The 22,394-nt window shown below is 42.4% G+C and overlaps 3 protein-coding genes across 3 annotated transcripts; 1 reads left to right on the top strand and 2 right to left on the bottom strand.

Moving 5' to 3' along the window:
• Positions 1 to 188: 188 nt before the first annotated feature.
• Positions 189 to 11,849, top strand: LOC109473812 (glycosylphosphatidylinositol anchor attachment 1 protein-like). The gene is made up of 12 exons (XM_019773893.1): positions 189 to 367; positions 1,116 to 1,301; positions 2,907 to 3,039; positions 3,813 to 3,969; positions 4,903 to 5,004; positions 5,831 to 6,027; positions 7,238 to 7,434; positions 8,206 to 8,359; positions 8,837 to 8,995; positions 9,903 to 10,096; positions 10,527 to 10,694; positions 11,472 to 11,849. The coding sequence occupies exons 1-12, from the start codon at positions 294 to 296 to the stop codon at positions 11,773 to 11,775; spliced, it is 2,025 nt and encodes a 674-aa protein (XP_019629452.1). The 5' UTR covers positions 189 to 293; the 3' UTR covers positions 11,776 to 11,849.
• A 251-nt stretch (positions 11,850 to 12,100) lies between these two features.
• Positions 12,101 to 16,501, bottom strand: LOC109473813 (protein CASC3-like). The gene is made up of 2 exons (XM_019773894.1): positions 16,237 to 16,501; positions 12,101 to 15,136 (listed from the first exon to the last, which is right to left on the bottom strand). Exons 1-2 carry the CDS (start codon positions 16,459 to 16,461, stop codon positions 13,412 to 13,414), a joined length of 1,950 nt encoding a protein of 649 aa, XP_019629453.1. The 5' UTR covers positions 16,462 to 16,501; the 3' UTR covers positions 12,101 to 13,411.
• Positions 16,502 to 18,085: 1,584 nt separating this feature from the next.
• LOC109473455 (folate receptor gamma-like) lies at positions 18,086 to 21,327 on the bottom strand. Its single transcript, XM_019773318.1, has 5 exons — positions 20,984 to 21,327; positions 20,204 to 20,386; positions 19,401 to 19,536; positions 18,657 to 19,001; positions 18,086 to 18,325 (listed from the first exon to the last, which is right to left on the bottom strand). Exons 1-4 carry the CDS (start codon positions 21,143 to 21,145, stop codon positions 18,703 to 18,705), a joined length of 780 nt encoding a protein of 259 aa, XP_019628877.1. The 5' UTR covers positions 21,146 to 21,327; the 3' UTR covers positions 18,086 to 18,325; positions 18,657 to 18,702.
• Positions 21,328 to 22,394: the final 1,067 nt, after the last annotated feature.

The following is a 22,394-nucleotide window of genomic DNA, read 5'->3' as shown; positions in this document are numbered from 1 at the left end:
GTTAAGCATTTGGTTTGGTAATGATCACCAAAACAAATATCTATTTGTATGAATTGTAAGAATTCTGCTAAGAAAGCGAGTAACGTCCAGTTTTTATCTTTCTCTGATTGTGTAATTTTGACTTTCTGTAAAAGACTGCCTACGAATGAGGTAAGATAAATTTTGGTTTCTGCACAGGGTCACTGCGCAGGTCACTATCATGGCGGCGTGAACAAAGCTTGTTGCAAGTTTTCTTGTCATTTATTTGAATTTCTATAAATTGTGAGGTTTTTCTCATTGGTAATTAGGAGACCATGGGGCTTCTGTCAGATCCGAAGTCCAGGGAGCGGTTCAGCAGGATAGCGGCCAAATATAACAGCCCGTTATGGTAAGAATAACACAGAAAGCTACGCCCAGGTGGGCTGGGCCAACATGACTTCCTTAATTTATTCATGATGGTGGATAGATGGATTATCAAGGCTATCTTTAATATGTATCATAATTGCCAAGAGTAGAAAAATGAGAGCATGTCGACACTTGATTTTTCTATTGTGAATAGAATGCTAGTAATGCAAATAAACCCAAAGATACAAACAAAACTATCCTTTTTTTTTGGAAAAGGGTTGCATGTGCAACAGTTGACTTGAAGTTACCATGATATATTTCTGAATTCAATGATAATTTCTGAATTCAATGATAATAATATATAAATATATATTGTATCGTGTTTTTCTAACAATTATGATTCATATCATTTCATTTGACATGCCTATAACTCTTAATACTGCTGCAAGATATATGATTATGGAGGGCCTGCAAGCCCTTTTTCGTAAGGCGTAATCAGGCCGTTTTAGACTTCGTAATTCGTAGGCAGCCTCCGCAAAAATCAACGTAATTCGTAATTGGACATTAGCCGCAAATCGTAAAGCCGGAATCAGCTCTGAGACTTTAACGTAATTCGTAATAGGCGGCGAAAATTTTGCGTAATTCGTAATCACTACCCCCCCCCCTTGCAGGCCCTCATTAAGATCAGAGCATTGAACTTCAAATTGAAGACAGAAAATAGGTGGATAAATTTATTAAATTTTTTTATGTCCATGGCATCTCACTTGTATCTGTTTGTTTTTCTCATCAAGTTTCCTAGCCTACGTGGTCGGTGTTGTGTGGTTCCTGGCATTAGCCTACAAACCCTTCAACCACAAGACCTACTTCTCGGAGAACGCACTGCTGCCAGGCCTGGTGGAGGGCAAGTTCCGGACCGAGAACACGGCCAGCAGAATCTCCCAGGCTATGAAAGAGATCAAGAATGTCACCAGAGATGGGTGGGTGTCTTCACATTACAGGCATCCAGTGCAGTTTTTAGGGCTTGGAAACCCAGTCAATATTCTACTAGAATTTCTAGTCGTTTATCTCCATACTGAGTTGAAACCACACTGTCCCAATGTATATCGACCCTCATGGAGCAAAAATTCCCAAAATTCTGGTAGCAAATGGTTACTGGAAGTTCCCTTGGGTGATTTTTGGGGTACCACCCATAAAATAAAGGACTCATCTTGGGGCTTGTTTCTAAGGTTGTAAAAGCCCAAGGTATGACTATGAAATACTGACTCAAATGTACTAATGTGAAGCAGTATGTGTGAATATGACAAAGATTGCCTTATTCAAAATATTTCCAGTTTTGCTGCCATGAAATTGCATTCAATGCCTTTAATGATGAAAATGCAACTTATGTTGTAACTTGTACAAATGTATATAAAAGTATACCTATACAAGGGAACACTAATGTCTATTTTAATTTGTATTATGTGTATTTGACTTGTACAATGGCTTTTATTTTGTAGGGGGAGCTGATCAATAATTAATGAGAGGCTCTTTTCGAGGGACTCATCAATTATTCATTGCTGAAATATGGCAGATGTCGGTTATATTCTGTATGAAACATCACAAATAAGTGAGAATAGGAAAGAAAGACCATATATTTTCTTTCTCAAAAAATTTTTCAAATGCATTGATATAGGGCATACATGTTATAAAAGAGCATAATAAATATTGTATATGTACTGTAATACTTTTGTTTTTTTTTATCCTTTAATATCAAAACTGTGAAAGGTCTGTATGAATTGTTTGATACGAATGAACAAGCTAGGTCATTCATTTGATTCATTTACTCACTCATCTACTATTTGGTTTATGGTCTTGTAAGAGATCAGGTAAATATATTCTGTCAACCTGCAATATGACTGATGCCAGAGAGACAAAAGTGTTTCAGGCCTCATAATTAACTTTTCTTCCTATTGTCCCAGCACTGTCCCAAAAATAAATTTCAATTGTCCCGAAGTGAGGATGAACTGTCCCAACCTGCTTTCCCGGAAGTGAACTTGAATTAAGCTTTATTTTGCTTACATTCTGACTTCCAGGCGCGCTATACTTTTTTTTTTAAACCGAATTTAACGTCATTTTTCCCCAACCGGGGGTTAGACGTGCTTGCACCAGGTACAAGTCTTTTTTTTTAAGCAAGATTTTTACGGCTGGATGCTCTTCCTAACGCCAACCCAAACCCTAGTAGGGCCCAGGAACCCTCTAACTGAGGGGGGAAATGTGTGTTAAGTGCCTTTCCCAAGGGCACAACGTCTGGGTGCATGTCCGGACATGTCTGGGTCCAACCCTGGGGATTGAACCTGGGTCTTCTCGCTTGACAGTCGGACGCTCTATCCACTACACCATACAGACGCCACACTTGTAGAGTAAAATTTGGGGTAGCTTTTTCTGGAGCCAAACAAAAGAAGGGCTGACATTCTGATGTTGACTATTTTACTGTTGTCCCAAAAATGTCCCAAATTCTCTTTTTAGTTGTCCCAGCTTAAATTTTAGTGGTCACAGGCCATCGGGACACCGTTAATTTCGAGCCCTGATGCCCCTGTCTGCAGGCCTATGCCAGTTGCCTGGGTAGTGAACCAGCTGCGAGACCTAGGCCTGGACACGTACACACAGGAGTACATCCAGACTATCCCTGTACCTTCAGCCAGCAAGTCTACAGAGCTGGGCAAGGACATGTTTGTGGTGAGCTGCACACCCAATTTGTATGCTTGCTTTCTGTCCAAATTTCAGGGGTGCCAGGGTATACAGTGCAATTTTACGAAATACAGTGCAATTTTACGGAATACAGTGCAATTTTACGGAATACATTACAATCATATTAGTATACTACTAGTAGTATACAGTGCAATTTTACGGAATACAGTGCAATCGTATATGTATTACTATTAGTATACAGTGCAATTTTACTAAAAAAATCGCTGTATACTAGTAAAATTGCATTGTTTACTAATTCAATTGCACTGTATACTAATACCATTGTACTGTACTCTGTAAAATTGCACTGTATACTAGTAAAATTGCACTGTACACATGTATTCCGTAAAACTGCACTGTATTCCGTAAAAGTGCACTGTATACTCTGGCACTGTATACTAGTAAACTTGCACTGTACACATGTATTCCGTAAAATTGCACTGTATTCTGTAAAATTGCACTGTATACTCTGGCACCCCTGTTTGAGGTGCAGCCAAAGCTATCCTTTAAATGCTATCACTAAAGCACTAGCCTTTTTTTCGGACTGCTAGCTTTTGGCCTGTATGTAACTCACCATGATTTAAAGTACACATGTACTTCTAGTGTCTGCCATTTCTCCCGAATGTTAGCAATGTATTCTATATTACTTGCCTTTGTTTAAGCTTTTAGTGTGTTTTTTTACTTGACTATTAATCAGTAATCTTTAGAATGTGTAAATTCTTGTATTTGTGTTTGCAAACAAAAAACTTCTGCCTATACAGACATTGAACGGCACCAATGTGTACGGCATCCTCCGTGCCCCACGAGCGGCCAGTACGGAGGCCATAGTCCTGTCTGCCCCCTATAAACATTACCTGACCATGGATCACAACAACCATGCCTTCGGCCTCATGGTCGCACTGGCTGCTCACTTCAGAAGTAAGTTTCATTCTTCAATCCACACGCAGGCAAGCACACATGTCCTTGGTGCTGAACACCATCCACACACAGGCAAACACACGTGGGGTCGTGTGGCGCAACGGCAGCGTGCACGACTCGGAATCAAGAGGTCCCGGGTTCGAGTCCTGACATGCCACCGATCTTGTGCTCTTGGGAAAGGCACTTAACACGACTTTCCCCACTAGACTCAAGTGAAAATGAGTATTGTCTGTCCAGTATTCGTTTCTATGTGCGGGACACAACACCAGCAACAGCTGCCTCTGTTCCGCGTGTATTGCACTGTTGCAATTTCAATACACCTGCTGAACACCTTCCACACACAGACACAGGCACCTGTCCTTGGTGCTGAACACCATCCACACACAGACACAGGCACCTGTCCTTGGTGCTGAACACCATCCACACACAGACACAGGCACCTGTCCTTGGTGCTGAACACCATCCACACACATGTGGAATCAAATGGACAACTAGCTCAGGTGACCAGACACCAGATCAAGAAGTCATGGGTTCGTTTCTTTGTGTCCTTGGCAAAGGCACTTTATACAGCTTTCCTCTTTCCACCTTCGTGACTTTGGTTAGAGAGAAATAAAAGGTGGTGGAAGGAGAGGGATGGGCTCCACCTTCCATATTGCATTTACAGTGCTCTAGAGACAGTGAACTAGTAATCCACTGCCCCTATGGCCTGAAAAAGGCATGGCTTTACCTTTGCTACCAGTCTATGTGGAGATAATTTTGTTCTATTCATGATTAAAATTTATACTTGTGCATGGTCGCAGTGGGTCAATCCAGGCAGCAATCAACCTGGAGCTGAATTCTGACCAGAATAAAGGATTTGTTCTATTTATTTTATGATTAATATTTATGCTTTATACAAAATGAAGTAAATCTCTTATTTTAATTCCTTTATAGAATCTAGTTATTGGTCCAAAGACATCATCTTCCTGCTGGTGGACTATGATGAGATTGGTATGGAGGCCTGGCTTCAGGAGTACCACTACACCAAGTCGCCATGTAAGGCATCTATTACTTAGATTCGAAGCTAGAATAATTCTTGAAGCTGCTGTCATGTGCATCAGAGGTTTACATTTTATGTACAACCATCTAGGTGTTGGTTTTCATGTTCAACAATCCTTACAAGTTATGAAACAAGTTTGAACTGCAATTGCCGAGGAATGAGCAATCCACCGCTTCCATGACGTCACGCAGATAACACACCTGACTCCGTGAGCAGTGGAGTAGGTGGACCATATACTAGTAGGTTGCAGAAAGTCTGTGGCGCCCCCCATCTCTGTTTTGGGGCCTTACAAGTTGTGTGTAGAACTATTACTATTGACATCTGTGATTGTATCAGGAAGTGGTGTTTGGTAAAAGTCTAGCAGCCCCCCAGGCCATGTTGATTTGATTATATGGATGACATCCTGTGGGAACCCCAAAACTGATGCGCGCGTGCGAATAAAACAAAAAGTTTTGCAAAAAAAGTTTGCTTTCGTTATGAAATCTACATGATCATGAAGGTTGTACAAATGACACAGAGTATGATTTGGCGAATAATCTACTCTTCAAATTAATTTCTTTACATCATCATCTATATATCTTTTTTTGTTTCATTTTGGCATTCTACAACATTGGCATCGTTTTCAAATATTGTTTTTGCAACTTACAGTATATATTTGCTCATTTTGCAACTGTTTTGTACGATTTACAGTATGGTTGAAAACTTTTTTTTTGGAAACGCCCGAAAATTCATGCGCGCGTAGATGTCATCCATATAATCAAATCAACATGGCCTATTAAAGTAAACACTTGAAACTAAATCTTTACGTTTATTCTTGCTTAGTGCTGAAAAGCTCACCCCTCCATGGTCGCAGTGGGTCGATCCAGGCAGCGATCAACCTGGAGCTGAATTCTGACCAGGTGTCGCACTTCAACATCAAGCTGGAGGGTTTGAACGGTCTGCTGCCCAACCTGGACCTGGTCAACCTGGTCGTTCAACTGTGTAACAGGGAGAGGATTCCTGTCAAGCTACACAAGCAGGTACTGAATTGCCACATCAATTATATACTAGTAATCAGTTATTCTCTGGCTGCAAAGCTGGATTCCCTCTCACACAGACGCAATGTCGCATCCCTATCCCTCTTTTACAGATACTTTCACGGTCGATGTTCAGGAGAACTTGCACTTCTTGTTCCACCGCTCAGAACCTTTCAGCGTGTCACTAGGTTCTCTTCCAATTCTCATCAATACACCGTTAACATACCTGTCTCCAAGTCATTTTACAACAACAGCTTCTTTCCCCGGACTGCAAAATTATGGAACTCTCTTCCAAACAGCTGCTTTCCGTCCGATTACAATCCACAAAGCTTCAAAACAAAGGTCCACCGCCATCTCCTGACATAACTACATTATACTCACTTAAGTTGCTCTAGCTCTATGCCTAGAAGTGGCCAAAAATAATTGGCCTTGCATTGAGCGACACCGTTAAAAAAAAAAAAATTCTCAACTCTATTTGTGAAAATACTGGTATCACTGAATGCACATAAAGCATTAGGTTGGAACTTTGTTTTGGCTTCACTAGTCTTGGGTTGATATACTGATGCCAACAACAAAAAAGTAAATTGTCTGAAGTGCCATCACAAATGTTGAGTTTTGTCAAATGACTTGATGTATTTTATTGTGTTTACCGAAGGAAAACATATTGTTTTTGCTCTGTTTCTTCTTGTCCAAACACATAAGGTCAATGACCTGAACCAGACGTCTGTCACAATGTTAACTAGTGTTGGGTTACATCATGTTGCAATTTTATAGCAGGAGGGATTTAGACTCCTCTCACCATATATATGAATGTGTTTGAGTAAGAATATGGATTTATTTGCATACTAGTATTAACTTACATTATATGCATATGCTCTGCAATTGTTACTTCTAGTTAAGCCTTGTTTTCTTTTGAAGTCCCTTTAATTGCTACTAAATGTACAGTACAGACAATTTTGACTGTATCATGAAAGTTCATCTGTGTTGGTAGTAATCATAGTAAAACGTTAAACTTTTTTCCAACACACTATTTACAGAAATCAAATTTTCAATGACCACTGTCGCCTTCATCAGGATAATTAATGACCAATCAATTCACAACGTGATCTCGAGAGAGTTACGGTTTACAAACACGTGACCTTATTCGCACAAGACTTAACTGATATGTGACGTAAGCAATTTTGATGATATCCATTTTACCCCATCTTGTCAGCACGACCCGTTCCCACCTGAAGGGTGGCCAGCCTTCCGACAGAACCTGAAGACCATGAGCCTGATGATGCTCCACCAGGCCACAGGGATGCCTAACGGCCTGCACGGGTTGTTTCTGCGCTACCACATCGAGGCAGTGACTCTGGAGGGGGTCCTGGAGCCGGGACGCGCCACCACCGGCTTCTACAGGATGGGCAGGTGAGGGCACGTCTCGCAAGTTCACAGGCCTGCTTCAAGCAAAAGGAGTTTTGTTGAGAGAGAGTTTTGGAGTTTGATGTCATTGTACTACAATGACAGTAGGCTTGTGACCCTACTTCTCTATAGTATGAGAAGTATGAGATTTTGAATCAACCAACCTGTAAACTACTGAAATCAGTCCTTACAGTGTTAAGTCACAGGCCATTGTTCATTGTACTAAGGAAATTTTCTCTGCTCTTTTGCCATATGCACTGTAGGTAGCACCTGTCCATCTTGTAACAAATAGTGGAAGCTTAAAGCTAAACTGAAAATTCTAGCCATGCTTGTGGACCATTATAAGGCCACACCAATTTAATTTGTTGGTTCTCAGATTTGCCTCTGCATTTTTTTCTGATTTGCAAAAAAAAAGATTCTAGTCCTGTGTCCTGAAGCAAATAAAATATGCTCATATTTTGCACCCAAACAGTTGAGGAAAGTCCTTTTCTTCCTATTTCTTACAGTTTTTCCTTCTATCAATGCAGTGGTTTGATTAGAGTTCAAAATTCATTGTTTAAATATTAACCCAGCCTTTTGTGTTGTCATGTCTCCTATCATAGCATTTAGGGCTATAATAGGATGTCTAGACCTGTTTTTATTTTTCGCCCTGTTGCTTTATGCTTTATATTCTCTCTGAAAAAATCAGAGAACCAACAAATTAAATTCGTGTGGTCTAATCACCTGAAACAGAACAATGCACCTTGACTCGACGTATTTTCTTCCTGTCTGATCCAGGGTGCTGGAGGGAGTTTTCCGAAGTCTGAACAACTTGCTGGAGCGTTTCCACCAGTCCTTCTTCTTCTATCTGCTGCCAGCCTCTGACCGCTATGTGTCCATCGGGATGTACATGCCACCGTTTGGCCTGATCCTGCTTGTTACAGCACTTAAAATATCCTTTCCAACTGTGTAGTGTAGTGTGCTTGGTGTAGGGGTGGGGGACCATGAGTTTGAACCTATGTCATTGTAGTTGGGGGGATTTGTTTATTTACTCATTTACTGGTTTGGCAGACATACACAGGGCTCGAAATTAATTCTGGTGCACCCAACCTAAAAAATTGGGTGCGCAAAATTGTTTTGGGTACCCCATATAAAACAAAATAAGTAGAATGTCAGCAAAAACTGATTATGTTTCATTTCTAATGAAAAGTATTACAACGATGATTTTATTATTTTTCTGACACCTAAAAGTTAGTTATGCTGTATATTAGTTAAATAACATTTAATATCTTTACATATGTAAACCTACAAAAATATTTTGGTGCACATTTTTTTTTCTTTAGTGTTAGGAATAACCCTAAAAGACATTATGAGCTGTTGAGTGAATATGGATCAGATCAACTACTATTTTCTCCTTAACAACTGCCATGCCATTGCATTATGGATCAGCATAGGCACACCCGACCCAGACCCTTGGGAGGGTGGGGAGAATGTAGAGATTGAGCGCATTCAATCAGGGAAGACTGAAGATGGCCAGGGAGACAACACGGTCTCTAGAAGAGGAGTAACAAAGATAAGAACTCAAAATGCGAGTTTAAATATTTTTCTATTCCAGTTATGTTTCTTTTGATGTATTAATAATGAGTATTATAGACAATCTTGATTTTTACAAGACAGGCTTCCGGGTACAAAAATATTCGAGTTTCAAGTTGACAGTAGGTTGACAGCACATGGGTGGGGGAAGATTGACAGGCAGAATGACAGGAAACCAAAGGTCTCAGAATCTGGCCAAGAGAATCGGAATTAGACGTCAATATGGGGGAATTCAGGAAACCTTTAAGTATTGCATAAACCAAGTTCAAAAACTCAAGAACTATCACAGAGTGGAACTCATTGCCACCAAGCACAGTTGGGGTATCATCATTAGAAAGCTTTAAACAACTCCTGCAATTAAATTTGCAAAGATTGAGAGTAACAAGTTTTTCGGTGTGATATAGCTAGCTGTCACTGTGCTGCGTGCCTGCAAAGCTGGTGTGTTACGCCGAAGGGCAGTTATGCCGGCTATACCAATAGAGATTGAACTGCATTACCAGTAGGGGTGGCCAAAATTTCTAAAACTTTTGGTCCAACACAAAAAAATTCTCTCACTTTCGACCAGTCACTCTGGTCTTCCTCAGTAGACTGACTCAGTGAGGCTTGTCACGTGGCCTCTTTGAAGTGTGACATCAACGCTAGGTCAAAGGTATCTGGTAGACGATGTCGGCCCCCGTCGCGGTTCAATGAAGGGTGATGCGCCCTGATGTATATGGCTTCCTTCACCCCTCTCAAGAAATAGTCTTGTTCAGTGTCTGAGGAAGACCAGAGTTACTCAGGTCGAAAGCTCTAGGTGAGAGAATTTTTTGTGTTGGACCAAAAGTTTTAACTTCAAACATGTAACTACCAACACAGATGAACTTTCATGATAACGTTTCTTGTTGTATGTCGTTCTGATGCAGTACTCTAACGGTGACGGCTGGTCGCTGGTGCCTGTGGTGGCGTGCTGTCAGGTAGCAGGGTTCATCTCGTCCGTCAGCCCGATGGTGATGACTGGACTGGGACACCTGTTCAGCACCAAGCCCTACCAGGCCATCATCACGGGGGCCACTGGCATGTTCTTTGCCAGCCTCTTCATGCCCATGTGCATTACCAGGTGTGTTTACAAGTTTTAAACAACTTGTTTGTATATGTCACTGCAATGTATAATGTTCTTTTATACTGAAGGAATGATTGCAAATATGTGTAGAAGATGTTATGGTGCTATAACCTTTTACTTCTTGGTTTTATTTTGTGGTATGAGGGAAATGAGGTTTTCTCAGTGTTTGAAGTTCACAGTTGAAATGATTCTGTAGTACAATAAAAGTACAAAACACTTACTCATGGGGTCATGATTTTGCAGTAAGAGGACACTGTGAAAAACGAAATCACCGCAAAAGTATATCCATTTACAGTACACAAAAGTTCTGTACCCAATAGGCCAGTGAGGTGGCCCAATTATGCTACATTAATTTTGCCTGTATCAAACTTTGCCTTTTTGTCAGTTTACACGTTGAAAGATGTGACGTAATATCTGATATCCTTAGGTACCGGCTGGCCTGTACTGTGAATACATTACGGTTGTGGAAGTGTGCAGCGCTTGTCCTGCAGGCCATCATACTGGCTGCCACAGCTGCAGCTAACTTCTCTCTGGGCATGCTGATGGCTGTTACCATGGTACCCGTGTGTGCGATGGTCAGACCAGGCAAGCTCAGGTAAGGATTAACTTCCATTCATTAATATGTACACCACAAATGAAATACTAGTATATTTGCCTTCTGGGTTTCTTCTTCTCCAAGCAAATAAAGTCAATGACCTGAACCAGACGTCTGTCACCATGGTAACTAGTGTTGGGTTACAAAATGTTGCAATTTTATAGCAGGAGGGATTTATACTCCTGTCACCATTTATAATCTTATGATATGAGTAAGAATTAACATCTAGCAGACCATATGCGAAAGTGAAGATTATGCATTTGCTTTGCATAATGTTATACCTTTCTAGTTTTTGTATAAACAGTTACTTATTATTACATCTTCATTAGTTTCATGATTCAAATATGTTGAATACTTTACTCACAATCTAGTGAATGATCAGTGTTGGATGAAATGATGTTGACTTGAAACAACTTTGGTCCAAGATGAGAAAAAAAAGCATAAATATACAATTTTTATGTTGTTATTCCGCATATGGTCTGCTAGATGTTGTTTTATTGTTTTAGCTCAGTTTCTTCTTCTTCTCCAAACAAATAAAGGCAATGGCCTGGACCAGACGTCTGTCACCATGGCAACTAGTACTGTAGCAGTGTTGGGTTACATTTACGTAACAGGACAGAGTTGGAGGGGCTGCTCACGATATATGTGAATGTGTTTGTGTAAGCAAGCAAGAGAGCAGTAGTTTCTTTTTGATAGACCATGTGAATGTAAAAAGCATGCACTTACTTTGCAAATGTTACTTTCCTGGTTCACTTTTTCTTCTTTACATCATTGCAGGTTTCTACAGGCTGTACTGATGTTACTTGTGTCACCCTTTGGCCTGCTGATCGTGTACACAGGGCTGTACCTTCTCCTCACTGAAACAGAGTACCACGGCGTCTTCCCATCCGCCATCCATCTCTGCACTGTTGTGTACTACAACATCCTGAGTGGAGTTATCCATGGTTACGTGTTAGGCACGTGGCAGTACTCATTACTAGCCCTGGCAGTTTTCCCCAACTGGTTGTTCTTCTGGTGCATTGTATTTAAAAAGAGGGATGTGCCAGTGGTAGAAACTAAGGAGGAAAAGAAGAAAAGCTAGTCTTAGAGATGGTAGAAATACTCTTGAGTGCAGTGTTATTTGTATATGCGAATTGGAATATTTCATTTACAGAACTGGTGATAACTTATACATGTATATGGATGGGATTGATGTTATGTTAATTATGTTATATAATTTTTGGCATGCATGTACGAATGAATTTTTGATAGGACATTCCAGATTGAATCTGTTTGAGTAGAGTTAAGTCTATCATTTTTGGGGGTACCGTAATTTTATAACATTTGTCAACATAGTATTTTCTGTCACCATTATTTTCATCTTCTACTAAGGCTTCTTAGAAGTGTGAGCGCTGTGTTTTAAAGTAAAGATAAACAATTCCTAGAATCAAGTTGTTATCAATTTGTTTAATAATTACAGGATATAAGCACTTTATACAAGACCTCTCTCCTTTTTAGTGGCAAATAGGTAATAAACACATAGGTATCAGACAGGAGCTGTATCCGTTGTATATGTGTTCTTTTGCATAATATACATGTACACATGAGTAAACAACAGAATCTGAAGGCAGACTGCGCAAGATTTTGGGTGGCCTAGTACTGTTTTTTTTCTGATAGGTATTAAACTGTGTGACTTGACATGGGCACCACAGGGAAATGATACTTCTTAACATACAAATGGACTGACAATGTATTAAAAGTAATGTCGTGGTCCCTGTCGGTGATGAAAAGTGACTAGTACAATAATCATTGTATTTTACAAAACCCTGTTTACTAGTATTACTACAGGGTGGACAAAATGTACAATAGTTATAAGCACACAACTCAGACCACACCTTTCAAAGAAGGCTATCATACCATTTGTAATGGTCAATTCTACATGTTTTTGTTACCTTGCATGTTCCACATGTGCTAGTTGTAAGAAAAAACTTACACATAAAAATGTACCAGTCATACTTGCCTTTTGTAGGTCTGTATCAAATACTCAGCATGAAAAACTGGCATACTACACAACTTAAGCTTCCCTTAGTGTCTTCTTATGTGATCATATCTTCTGTTTCATCACATCAAATATAACAACTACAAACTACCAAAGAGAGAATCATACATATGTCACACAAGAGATAGGAGGCTGGCTGCCCAGGCCTATGGTTGAACCAAGTTGCATTACGGGTATAGCACTTGTTCTTTTGAAAACTGATCAACCCAAGAAATTAGACACTTGCTTAACACAAAATAGGGTATCTTTATCCTTGCTCACACATTTACTAGGAAAATTGCAAGGTTTATAGACTGGCTTTAGTTACATTTGTAAAATGTACAAAATCAGCTGGAAACCCAAAAGTATCTAACTCTCATTCTACCTTGGAGTAGTTAGCCTTTTACTGTTGAGGATTTTGGGATAGGCACCAGATTGTACAAACTAAAAATTGTGAAACTCAATTCTTTCACACCAAAAATAAGTTTTCACTTCTAAAGTAAGATGTAGAAACAAGTCAAAGGGATTACACTGAACTTGTTGTTACTGTTCAAAAACTTTGGACAAATCAGTCATACTTTCAATGTACATACTACACAGTATTTAAGAACAGAAATACATTATACTGTATTCCCAGTAATTACTCTGAGTGAGAGAACACTAGGTTTCATCCCCTGAAAAGTAACCAATGAGTACAAAGCTAAGCCTCGGTTGGCTGAGCTCCCTCTTCGCTGGCAGTCGGATCACCCCTCACGTCCGGCGGAGGCTCGATGGGGATGGCCGCGTTTGGGCGACGAGCTGGCGACCGCTTCAACACCTGCGGCGGCATTTGGTTGTTGAAGTACGTCACGCCCCGTACAACCTGCGCCGACGGGGGATGCGGGGAGGTGTAGACGGGAGGTACGTTGGGGGTGGGGGCTGTGGGCCCGGCTTGGGGGATGGGGGCGTATGAAGATACAGGGTTAGGGGCTGCTGCATAGTTCACCATCCCTCCGGCTGAGAAGAAAGGAGGCGGGAGTAGCTGTGGGGGGACGGGAGGGGCCATTGTCATGGCGGGGTTGTACATGGCGGGGTGGGCCATGCCTGGCGGCAGGTTAACATCAGACACGATCATTCCCTGGTGGGGGGGAGCAGGGGGCCCTGTGGGGTGAGGTTGGATTGGTCCATCAACAACGGGGGGCGTGCTACCTCTGGCAAACTGCTCCCCACGGTACCCCTGGTTGTAGTACGTCACTCCCTTCACCATGTTGGGTGGCACCACCTGTTCGGGCATGGGCCTTTGGCGGAGCGAGGAGTACCGTTTGGGTCGATCTGAGCGGTTGGGGCCGTGTCTCTCCTCGGGATGTTGCGGCGACCCGTCTGCGTGCCCGCGGTCCTGAGCCACGGACTCCTCTCCAGGCTGTAGGGAGAGATTTTCCATCCGTTTGCGGATATTCTGCTGCTGAGGTGGACTTGTCCTGGGCGCCTGCGTGCTACGGCGGTATCGTGTGTACGAACGTTTCTCCTGCGGCGCGGGATGCTGATGCTCGCTCTCTGTGCTCGTAGGAGCCTTCACTGGCATTGGAGCTACTGTGACACCATTCTCACTGTTCTTGGGCATAGGATTACTAGGAACATTGTTAATAACATTAGGGACAGCCTGCTCCACACTTGGCTTCTGCCTGGAGACCTCAGGCTGGTTTCTATTTTCGTCACTAACAACATTATCCAAGGGTCCATTGTCTCTGTAATTGTTCGTATTTGCAGCCCACTGCCTGACATCCTGTGTATACTGGGCCCGGTTCCTTGTCTGTACATCTGTCCTATTTCTGGGAGGAAAGCCCCGACGTGGCGGCGGCGGGCGCTCCACAAAGTCTCTCAGCGTCCGCGGCGGTGGACGGCCGCCGCGCCCCCCTCCCCGGGGCGGCCTTCTTCCCCTTCTGGGCCGGATGTTGTCGGGACTGGACTCTCTCCTCGGGTCATACCCGTATATCGCGATCAGCTCCTCCACAGGTTTCGGCCTCTGTTCATCCTCATTGAACAAGTCGTGCTGCCACTTCCCCTCGTCCTGCCACAGCTTCCTGCGCCCCTTAACGGGAGGGCGGCCTTGTTGTTTGTCGTCTTCCTCCCCACGAATGTCATGTTCAAAGAAGTCTCCCTTTCTGGGAATAAACGCGGGATTGCGGCGATCCTCGTCATCATCTAGATTTTCTGCCTGGTCCTCACTGTCAGGAGCTTCTGATCCATCCCCACTTTGTCTTTCCAACTTCTTCCCTTTATCACTTCCGTCAGTTGAGACGGTGGATTTGGAGGTGTCCAGGTCACGCGTGTCTCCGGTTTCTTGGGTCTCTTCCGATGTTTCCTGTGTGTCTTCCGTTTCTGTATCATCGTCGGCTCGGGTGTCCTCATGTTCTGTGTCACTGTCCCCTTGTTCAGCCTGGGAGTCCTGCAAAACACACACATACATGTATTGACAATGTTTTATGTTGCATTAGAACTGTTTTAGACAGACTGTTTTAGATTTTCTTTTTTTCCAAGAACAATAAATGAGTGGAATAAGCTGACGGGACAGTTAGTAAAAGGCCAGACAGTGGAGGCCTTTAAGGCCGGACTCCTGGCCGCGCAGCCATAGTCCGTCGCACCCCCCCTCTCAGTGATACCCCAGTAGGGGTTGTTAGAGAGTATACAAGAAGAAGAAGAACAAGGAGCTTCAATATAACGTCCTATAGAACAAAGGAGGACAACCAGCTTAATTCAATGCGACCACTGATGGTTCTGGATTTGGTATCATTCTTTTTGAGGGATACAGCTTACATTCTTTAGCAAGAACATAAAATTTCAGATTCCTCTGATCTAACTACTGTGTCATGCCTTGTCTGAGTTGCATATCTTTGTCAGACTACTATTTGCATTGTTCTGCACATGAATCAGCTGCACTTGGGCTAGTTTTCATGTTTACGGTGAAGAATATATTATAAGTTTCTATATTGTATTTGTAGCAAGATTTTACACTATAACAGTTGAAACATACTACATGTGTTCAATGTACTTGACCATAATCAAAACCACATAATAATTTTCACCAACAACTTGGTTTCCACATACAGTGTGGTTCTTTCATTTTCAAACAATGACTCTGCAATTGTAGGGCGTTTCCCTAGGCCTTTTGCAACGCTGAATTATACTAGTACTAGCAACTCTGGTATAAATAACTCGAAAAATAAGACAGTCTTAGTTCATAATCTCTTTCTAGCCTGGTTAAGGATTGGGTGTTTTTTCTATTCGGAAGATATCATCGAACTCTGTAGTTGGATCATCGCCCATAATTTTTTGGGCCATGTCACATGTGTTCCCACATGCATACACATGTACTTTCCACGTGTGCCTAAATCAAATTCCTTTACAGCAGCAGTTTGACCAGACATGCCTCCCAAATGATCCGGGAGGGCTTACAAATTGCTGCCAAGCCCAAATAAAGCTTATCAAGTGGGGAAATTCGACGCTATATCCCGTGAGTGATTCAGTGTTCCGGGGGCATATAAATACCTCGTCCGCTTCCCCCGCTCTATCTTCCTCGGCGCTCTCGTACTCAGACAACGCTTCGGCGTGCTCTCCCTCGCTCTCACAGGGCGACTGGCGATCTCTGTCGTCTTCCCCGGAGTGAGATGGGTCCTCTGTGCTTCCCAGGCTGGCCTGAGACGTCGATAACGTCTCCTCCTCGCCTTCTTCGCCTTCGCTTTCGCTGGGTCGACGTCGACGCCTGTCCGCCATTGTTGCCCTAAGTCGAATTGTGAAGAGACCGCATGGACACGCAACGGCACGAAAAGCAATTTCGTAAACGGTATTGCCAAGACAATATAACCACACATACCACTTTATGTTAAAAGCTACACGTACGAAATTTATTGACATATAAAACCTCTTTCAGAATGTGCAATTCCTGAAAATAAAAAGAGAATGGATTTCTCGTTGCGTTTGCATGTGAATTTTGGCGGGATTTGCGCTTGCTCAAGTGTTTGAACCTAAAAGAATGCTTGGTGGATGAATGGACATTGCAAAGGATTACGCCAAGTTGGCCTAATTTGGAGGACAGTTGGAGTAAAGTTCCGTAGAGAAAATATATACTTCGTTCTTTAAGTTAAGAAAACGCAATACAGCGTGGATGTATCTTTGTTGGGAGGGCTTATAACGCTGTATACGACTTCAACTTTTTCTCTAAATTCAATAATTTAATAGACTAGTGGTTTCATTCATCACTGAAAACTTTCGGCCGACCGTCGCCACACTTTTGCCAAAAGCGCCAAACATAACACCTTGAGTAATTAATCGCCAATTAAATGTTTTGATAGCCTAGGCAATTAATTGAATGAAAGACCTTTATTGTACATTTGTGCTCTAACAAGCTAAGTACAGGTCATGGATAGACAGAATACAGCAATTGCACTTAAACTATACATACTAATGTAAACTACTATTTACATTGTTCGACTTCTTCTCGCTTCTTGAGACAGTTATAGATGTACGAGCATATACAAAGTAGTGATACATGGTTTGTCAAGTTTCATAAGAAATATGAATTTTTCTGATTCATTTAAATGTCCAAAGTTGGGGAACTTAATAATGATAAAATACGGGCCAGGGCTTAATTGTCATTATCATATAGCCGGGTGACGTTGACCAATCAGAAGGCTCCATTCCACATTCCTTATGACGCCGTAATGTCACAAATAGAGTCAAAATCGGGTATTTATTCATCCCAATCCATACATTAAACAACCCAAATAATCACCCGCATATGACCTCAGGTGACCCAATAGAACACGGCTCTAGTTCTAAAAAATCCAAAAATAACTTGAGTTGTGTTCCGATGACCTCGGGTGACTCCCATAAGAACACCTGTTCCCTGCCTGTGACCCAGATAGAAGACATAGAACGTGAACCCTGCCCTGTGTCCTCAGGTGACTCCAGATGGAACTATGCTCTATTCAGCATGTGCAAGGGGTAAATTGTACATTGTGTCACTTACTCCATCAGTTTGGATAGGCTATCGTGTAAGCTATATGATAATAGCGTTAATGGCCCGCCCTTTCTCGGTGAATATGGTGTGATAAAGCCTTGTCAGTTGCTATAACCACCTCATAAAGCCACCTCGTTCGCTGCGCTCACTTGGTGCCTTTATTCGGTGGTTATAGCAACTGACAAGGCTTTATCACACCATATTCACCTCGGGGCGGGTCATTAACCCTTAATTAATGGCCGACACATCGTAAGTCCTTCAGTAACATTTTGTTTGCCGGTATATACCAGGCCCGATATTCCATTTTATAAAAGATAACGATAGTCAAAGAATGAATCGACTCTTATATCATGTTTGTGTGCTCTTTTGTTGGTAAAAGACATTGCTGTATTATAGACAGTGAAAATAAAATGCATAGACATGAAGCTCCTTTACACGAGCATCTCAATCATCTGATTCGGGTGATCCTCATAGACATAGCTAGCTGAAGCTCCTTGCTGTGTCGCCGCAGTGTTCCCCATCGAAATACCGCATCTAAAATATGGCTCTGGTCAAACAAACAAACTAAAGATGAACACTATTAACTACATTAAGCTGTTAAAGTCCCTGACAATGGACCTATACCATTATTACGTCACAGTTTGTTTACCTGTTCTAAAGAACATTCTAGAACGGTCAGTTAAAGAATAAAGATCATTTCAAAGTTTTCAAAGTAAGGTATGTCTGATTTTTGCTGCGTCTAGTTGTGTTGACACAGCATTACATGCCGCATGGGTGATTTAGTTGTGACATTAGACGAAAGTAGTACTGTATTAAAAGCCTTATATTAGGCTAACGCTACACAAGCACACACCGCGCTACGCACCCTTGTACAATATATAAACGTCGATTGACCGGCATTCATTGCGGTAAACAAACTGTGACGTAATAATGGTATAGGTCCATTGACGATGGTACTTTCCTAGAACGCTCAAAGCTCCTTTTGGATACTGAGCCTAACTGAGGATACCCCGCCCGAAAACCACTGTCATCACGATGAGGACGGCGACAAGGAGAGGATGGTGCGGGGCACCAACACTCCCGGCGCCGCCCCTCGCACTGACGATCTCCTCAGCCCGCAGCCTGGCCACCCGGTCGTTCGGGTTGGTCCCGTTGAACCACAGGGTGAAGCAGGGCGCGCTGTCGTCCACCACCGCGAAGGAACCGTTCCAGATGTTCCGGCAGAAGTTGCTCGGCGTGCCGAAGTAGTCCTGGAAGGTTCTGCACTGCGCCCCCTGCCGACAGGTATTCTGACCTGCAAAAAATCGAACGTTTGGGTCCTTGTTAGGTTTCATTTTCATACATGCTTCATCAACAATTTATGACTAAATGTACCGTTTTTTGCAACGCATAAATCTTACTACATACATATGCCTGAAAATGTTTGAAGACATTAAGTTTAGCAAAATGTCACTACGCTGTCCAAACAATTACTAATGTTAATTAATGAAGGTTGTTTTATGTACAGCAGTATGTATGGAACTTCTTATGCCATTTTAATGTTGTACCTATATGACTTATGGACCTCATGCCTGTGGCCTACCAACTAGCACTGACAACCGTACTTCACTTTTAGAAGACATGACTTTCCCTTATTTTTTCCTCATATAATCTTTATTTAAGGATACTAAAAGATGTTTGAGGATCCACTGACCAGACGTCCAGTTCCAGCTGACTCCCCAGTTCCCGGAGCAGGTCAGGTCGTCCTTACAGGCGGTCCACCAGCGGTTACAGTCCGTGGCGCACAGAGGGACGCCCGCGAACCGCTCATTCCGGATCTGCATGTCCACCTAGCAGAGAGGAAGAAAGTGTAAGATACCTACCAACAGGGATATCCTTAAAGAGTGGGATACCCTCTGTAGTAAAATCATTCTTTATTCGAACATAAGAAAGTTACTTCGGTTATTACTGGCCGAATGTGCAGGGAAACAATCACAGACATATGTAATACAAATGGACAGTACGTCACATAATATTGTACAATTGGTTCCACTTTAAAATCATTAAAAGAATTTGATAGAAAATTTCGTCATTATACTCATTGGAATCAACATGTTGTGTTTCGGAAATAGAGTTTTTCTGGTATCTTTCGAATGCAAGGTTAGGTGAGATGTAACTATGAAAAGTTTAAATTTGTATTTGAAAACCTGCTAGACTATGCTAGACTACTTAGGCTACTCACATGTACAAAGGAGGGGGCTATGTCAATATCGATCGATCTTGTATTGGGAATCCCCTGCTTTATAATATAGTGTGCACTAGTAAGCTGTACCGTTGGGTGAAGATGTATTCATGTATATATATTATGTCCCGCCCTTCCGCTCAGAAGTGGCCGTTTCTCAGTCTAGTTTCAAGCGTGCACGTGTTTTGTGGTCTTCTGTTTGTCACCATTGTTTGCTCAATGTTCTTGCATCATGGACAGGCTATTAGTATAACAAGGCAGTATTGGTATCTTACCGGCACCAGCCACGGGCCCACGTTGGGTGAACACTCGTAGAAACAGAGGTCCTGCATGAAGTGCCTCTCGCAGGATTCCGACAGCTGCCCACAGTGGTGCCAGTCGAAGTTCAGCCACAGAGGCTGGTGGAGCTGTTCCGTGGTACTGGCTCGGCAGCAGGCTCGGTCAACCCATGGGGAGCACTGTGAAAATTATATATTACAGAAGAACTTTATTGTACGACAATTGCACATGGTACAATGTATGGCAAACTACATGTACATAAAGAAAGTAACAAACAATAAAATAAATGTGTTGAATAAGACCTAATAATGTCGAATAAAACATAACATATCTTGATTACTCAAACAATAAGGGCTAGCATAAGTCTTTGATATGTCTTGAGTTATTTAACGTTTATTTAGTTCATTAAACTTAGATCGTATGCCCAGCAACTAAGAACCTTGGAAGTCATTCCCTGGAGAAACATCGCCCCCCCCCCACCTCATATGTAACGTAGTAGTCTCTACCAGACTAACTACGCTATAGAATAATTGCCAGGGGAGTTTGGCCGCCTTGCGGGTTTGACTGGCCGCACAGAAGGGAAAGAAACTACCTCCCCACGGCCGGACTCCCTTGGCCAATTTTACTCTCTTTTTTGCCGAATTCTACGATCCGTATTCCCGTAGAAAGGCCTGGTGGAGGCTAGTAACGTACCTTTTCTTCGACATTTCCGTCCAGCCCTCCCACTCCTACTGTTTAACAGTTGTCCGTGTAGTTATCCCCACACTAGTACTCACCTGTCTGTACAGCGAGCCCTCCGGTCCAGGTTGTGTCTTGTGGTGTCTGCCGTCCATGCACTTGTCCAGCATGTCTTCAACACTCAACCCGTCCGTGACAGAAGACTCTCCCCGGACACATCCCACAAGCAGCGCGAACGTTACTGCGACAAACGCCTTCATTTTCTGTCAGAAAAGGGGGGAAAGAAGGAAAATAACGCAACCGAAAGACGATGTTAGTTGGTTGTTGTTGTTGTTATGTAACTGCTGAAGATGCCCTTGCCTAGGCCAAGGCCGCTAACACGTGTTAACGTTCAAAATGCGTGACTTTTAACCAGCCATGTCAACAAGTTAACGTGGAACATGCTTACAGTGCCCGTGTAAAGAAATCAGTTACACATTAATGTAAACCAACGCAACACCACAATGTATCGTGCCGAGAGCATGATGCAAGACTCCGAAGTGGTCAACATTACGTTATCAGAGCACACTGTCTGACATGAGCTGTGCCAAACTGATGCAGTCATGCTACTATTTTCAATGGGGGGGGGGGTCTTCCTACTGTCTGAGGGACCAGCGAGCGCCGTAGGGGGTCCGGAAAACCTTTTGAAATGTCATTTTCTGCCTTTTTGACAGGATTTCAAAGGAAAAATCAGAGATAACTTTTGATTCAATCATTATGACAAAGTGAGCGGGTTGCTAGGATTTCAGCTCCGCAGGTAATAAAAATCAGTCCACCTTTTAAAGAAAAATCTCGGACCTTAAAAAGTGGACCTTTGAGCCTTCTGGGAGGGGGGGTTGCATGATGTGTGCAAATTGTAATAGTCAAAAGGACACAAGGAGCACTTTAGATTTGCATAAATGTTTTGACTGAGAGCAATTTCGAGTTGGTGGTGGAACAATCGTACAAGTTAGTGAGACTGATCTGGCAAATGGTTACTGCTTTGACACCGTAGGATCTGCTTGGATATTAGGTAGTACAATCGTACGAAGTGTAGTGAGACTGATTGACCTTTGCCTGAATAGGGTAAACAGTGTCAGACTGAGTGACAAATCTTATAGCCTTAGCGTAGGCGGCAAGGCGCCTTCTCGCCTGTCACAGGAATATATATTGTCAATGGAGTAGTATATATTTTACCACCAGTTGGAGGGCAGCCAATCCAATGAGGTGTCTCAACAAGGCTAGGTCATAGTGCACCCAGTCTGGTAAACACATTACATACGCAAGACGCCATCATTATCATCGTTCCAGCACGTACAGTAGTTGACTGTGTAAGGTGTACTATTATTACGTGAAAACACTGCCATAATGTAATTATTCAGTTGGTATCGCTTGTACAATGTGTTTGGAACGTTATCAAAGTTTTATCGGCGTGACACTTGTTACTGATTCGCCCTTAGGTGGCTTTGTGATGTTTGTACACATTAATCT

Source organism: Branchiostoma belcheri, unplaced genomic scaffold, assembly GCF_001625305.1.
Source record: "Branchiostoma belcheri isolate BF01 breed outbred unplaced genomic scaffold, Haploidv18h27 scaffold3, whole genome shotgun sequence".
Lineage (NCBI taxonomy): Eukaryota > Metazoa > Chordata > Leptocardii > Amphioxiformes > Branchiostomatidae > Branchiostoma > Branchiostoma belcheri.
Note: the sequence above shows the minus strand (reverse complement) of the source record. Positions and strands in the feature narration are given on the sequence as shown.

Excerpts from the sequence above, each read along its gene's own strand:
- LOC109473455 (XM_019773318.1), bottom strand. The coding sequence starts at position 21,145 with ATGAAGGCGTTTGTCGCAGTAACGTTCGCGCTGCTTGTGGGATGTGTC. Across the intron at positions 20,387-20,983 it reads AGGGCTCGCTGTACAGACAG|TGCTCCCCATGGGTTGACCG; the intron begins GTGAGTACTAGT and ends TAATTTTCACAG. Across the intron at positions 19,002-19,400 it reads CAGCTGGAACTGGACGTCTG|GTCAGAATACCTGTCGGCAG; the intron begins GTCAGTGGATCC and ends GATTTTTTGCAG.
- LOC109473813 (XM_019773894.1), bottom strand. The coding sequence starts at position 16,461 with ATGGCGGACAGGCGTCGACGTCGACCCAGCGAAAGCGAAGGCGAAGAA. Across the intron at positions 15,137-16,236 it reads GAGCGGGGGAAGCGGACGAG|GACTCCCAGGCTGAACAAGG; the intron begins GTATTTATATGC and ends TGTGTTTTGCAG.
- LOC109473812 (XM_019773893.1), top strand. The coding sequence starts at position 294 with ATGGGGCTTCTGTCAGATCCGAAGTCCAGGGAGCGGTTCAGCAGGATA. Across the intron at positions 7,435-8,205 it reads GGCTTCTACAGGATGGGCAG|GGTGCTGGAGGGAGTTTTCC; the intron begins GTGAGGGCACGT and ends TGTCTGATCCAG. Across the intron at positions 10,695-11,471 it reads GTCAGACCAGGCAAGCTCAG|GTTTCTACAGGCTGTACTGA; the intron begins GTAAGGATTAAC and ends ACATCATTGCAG.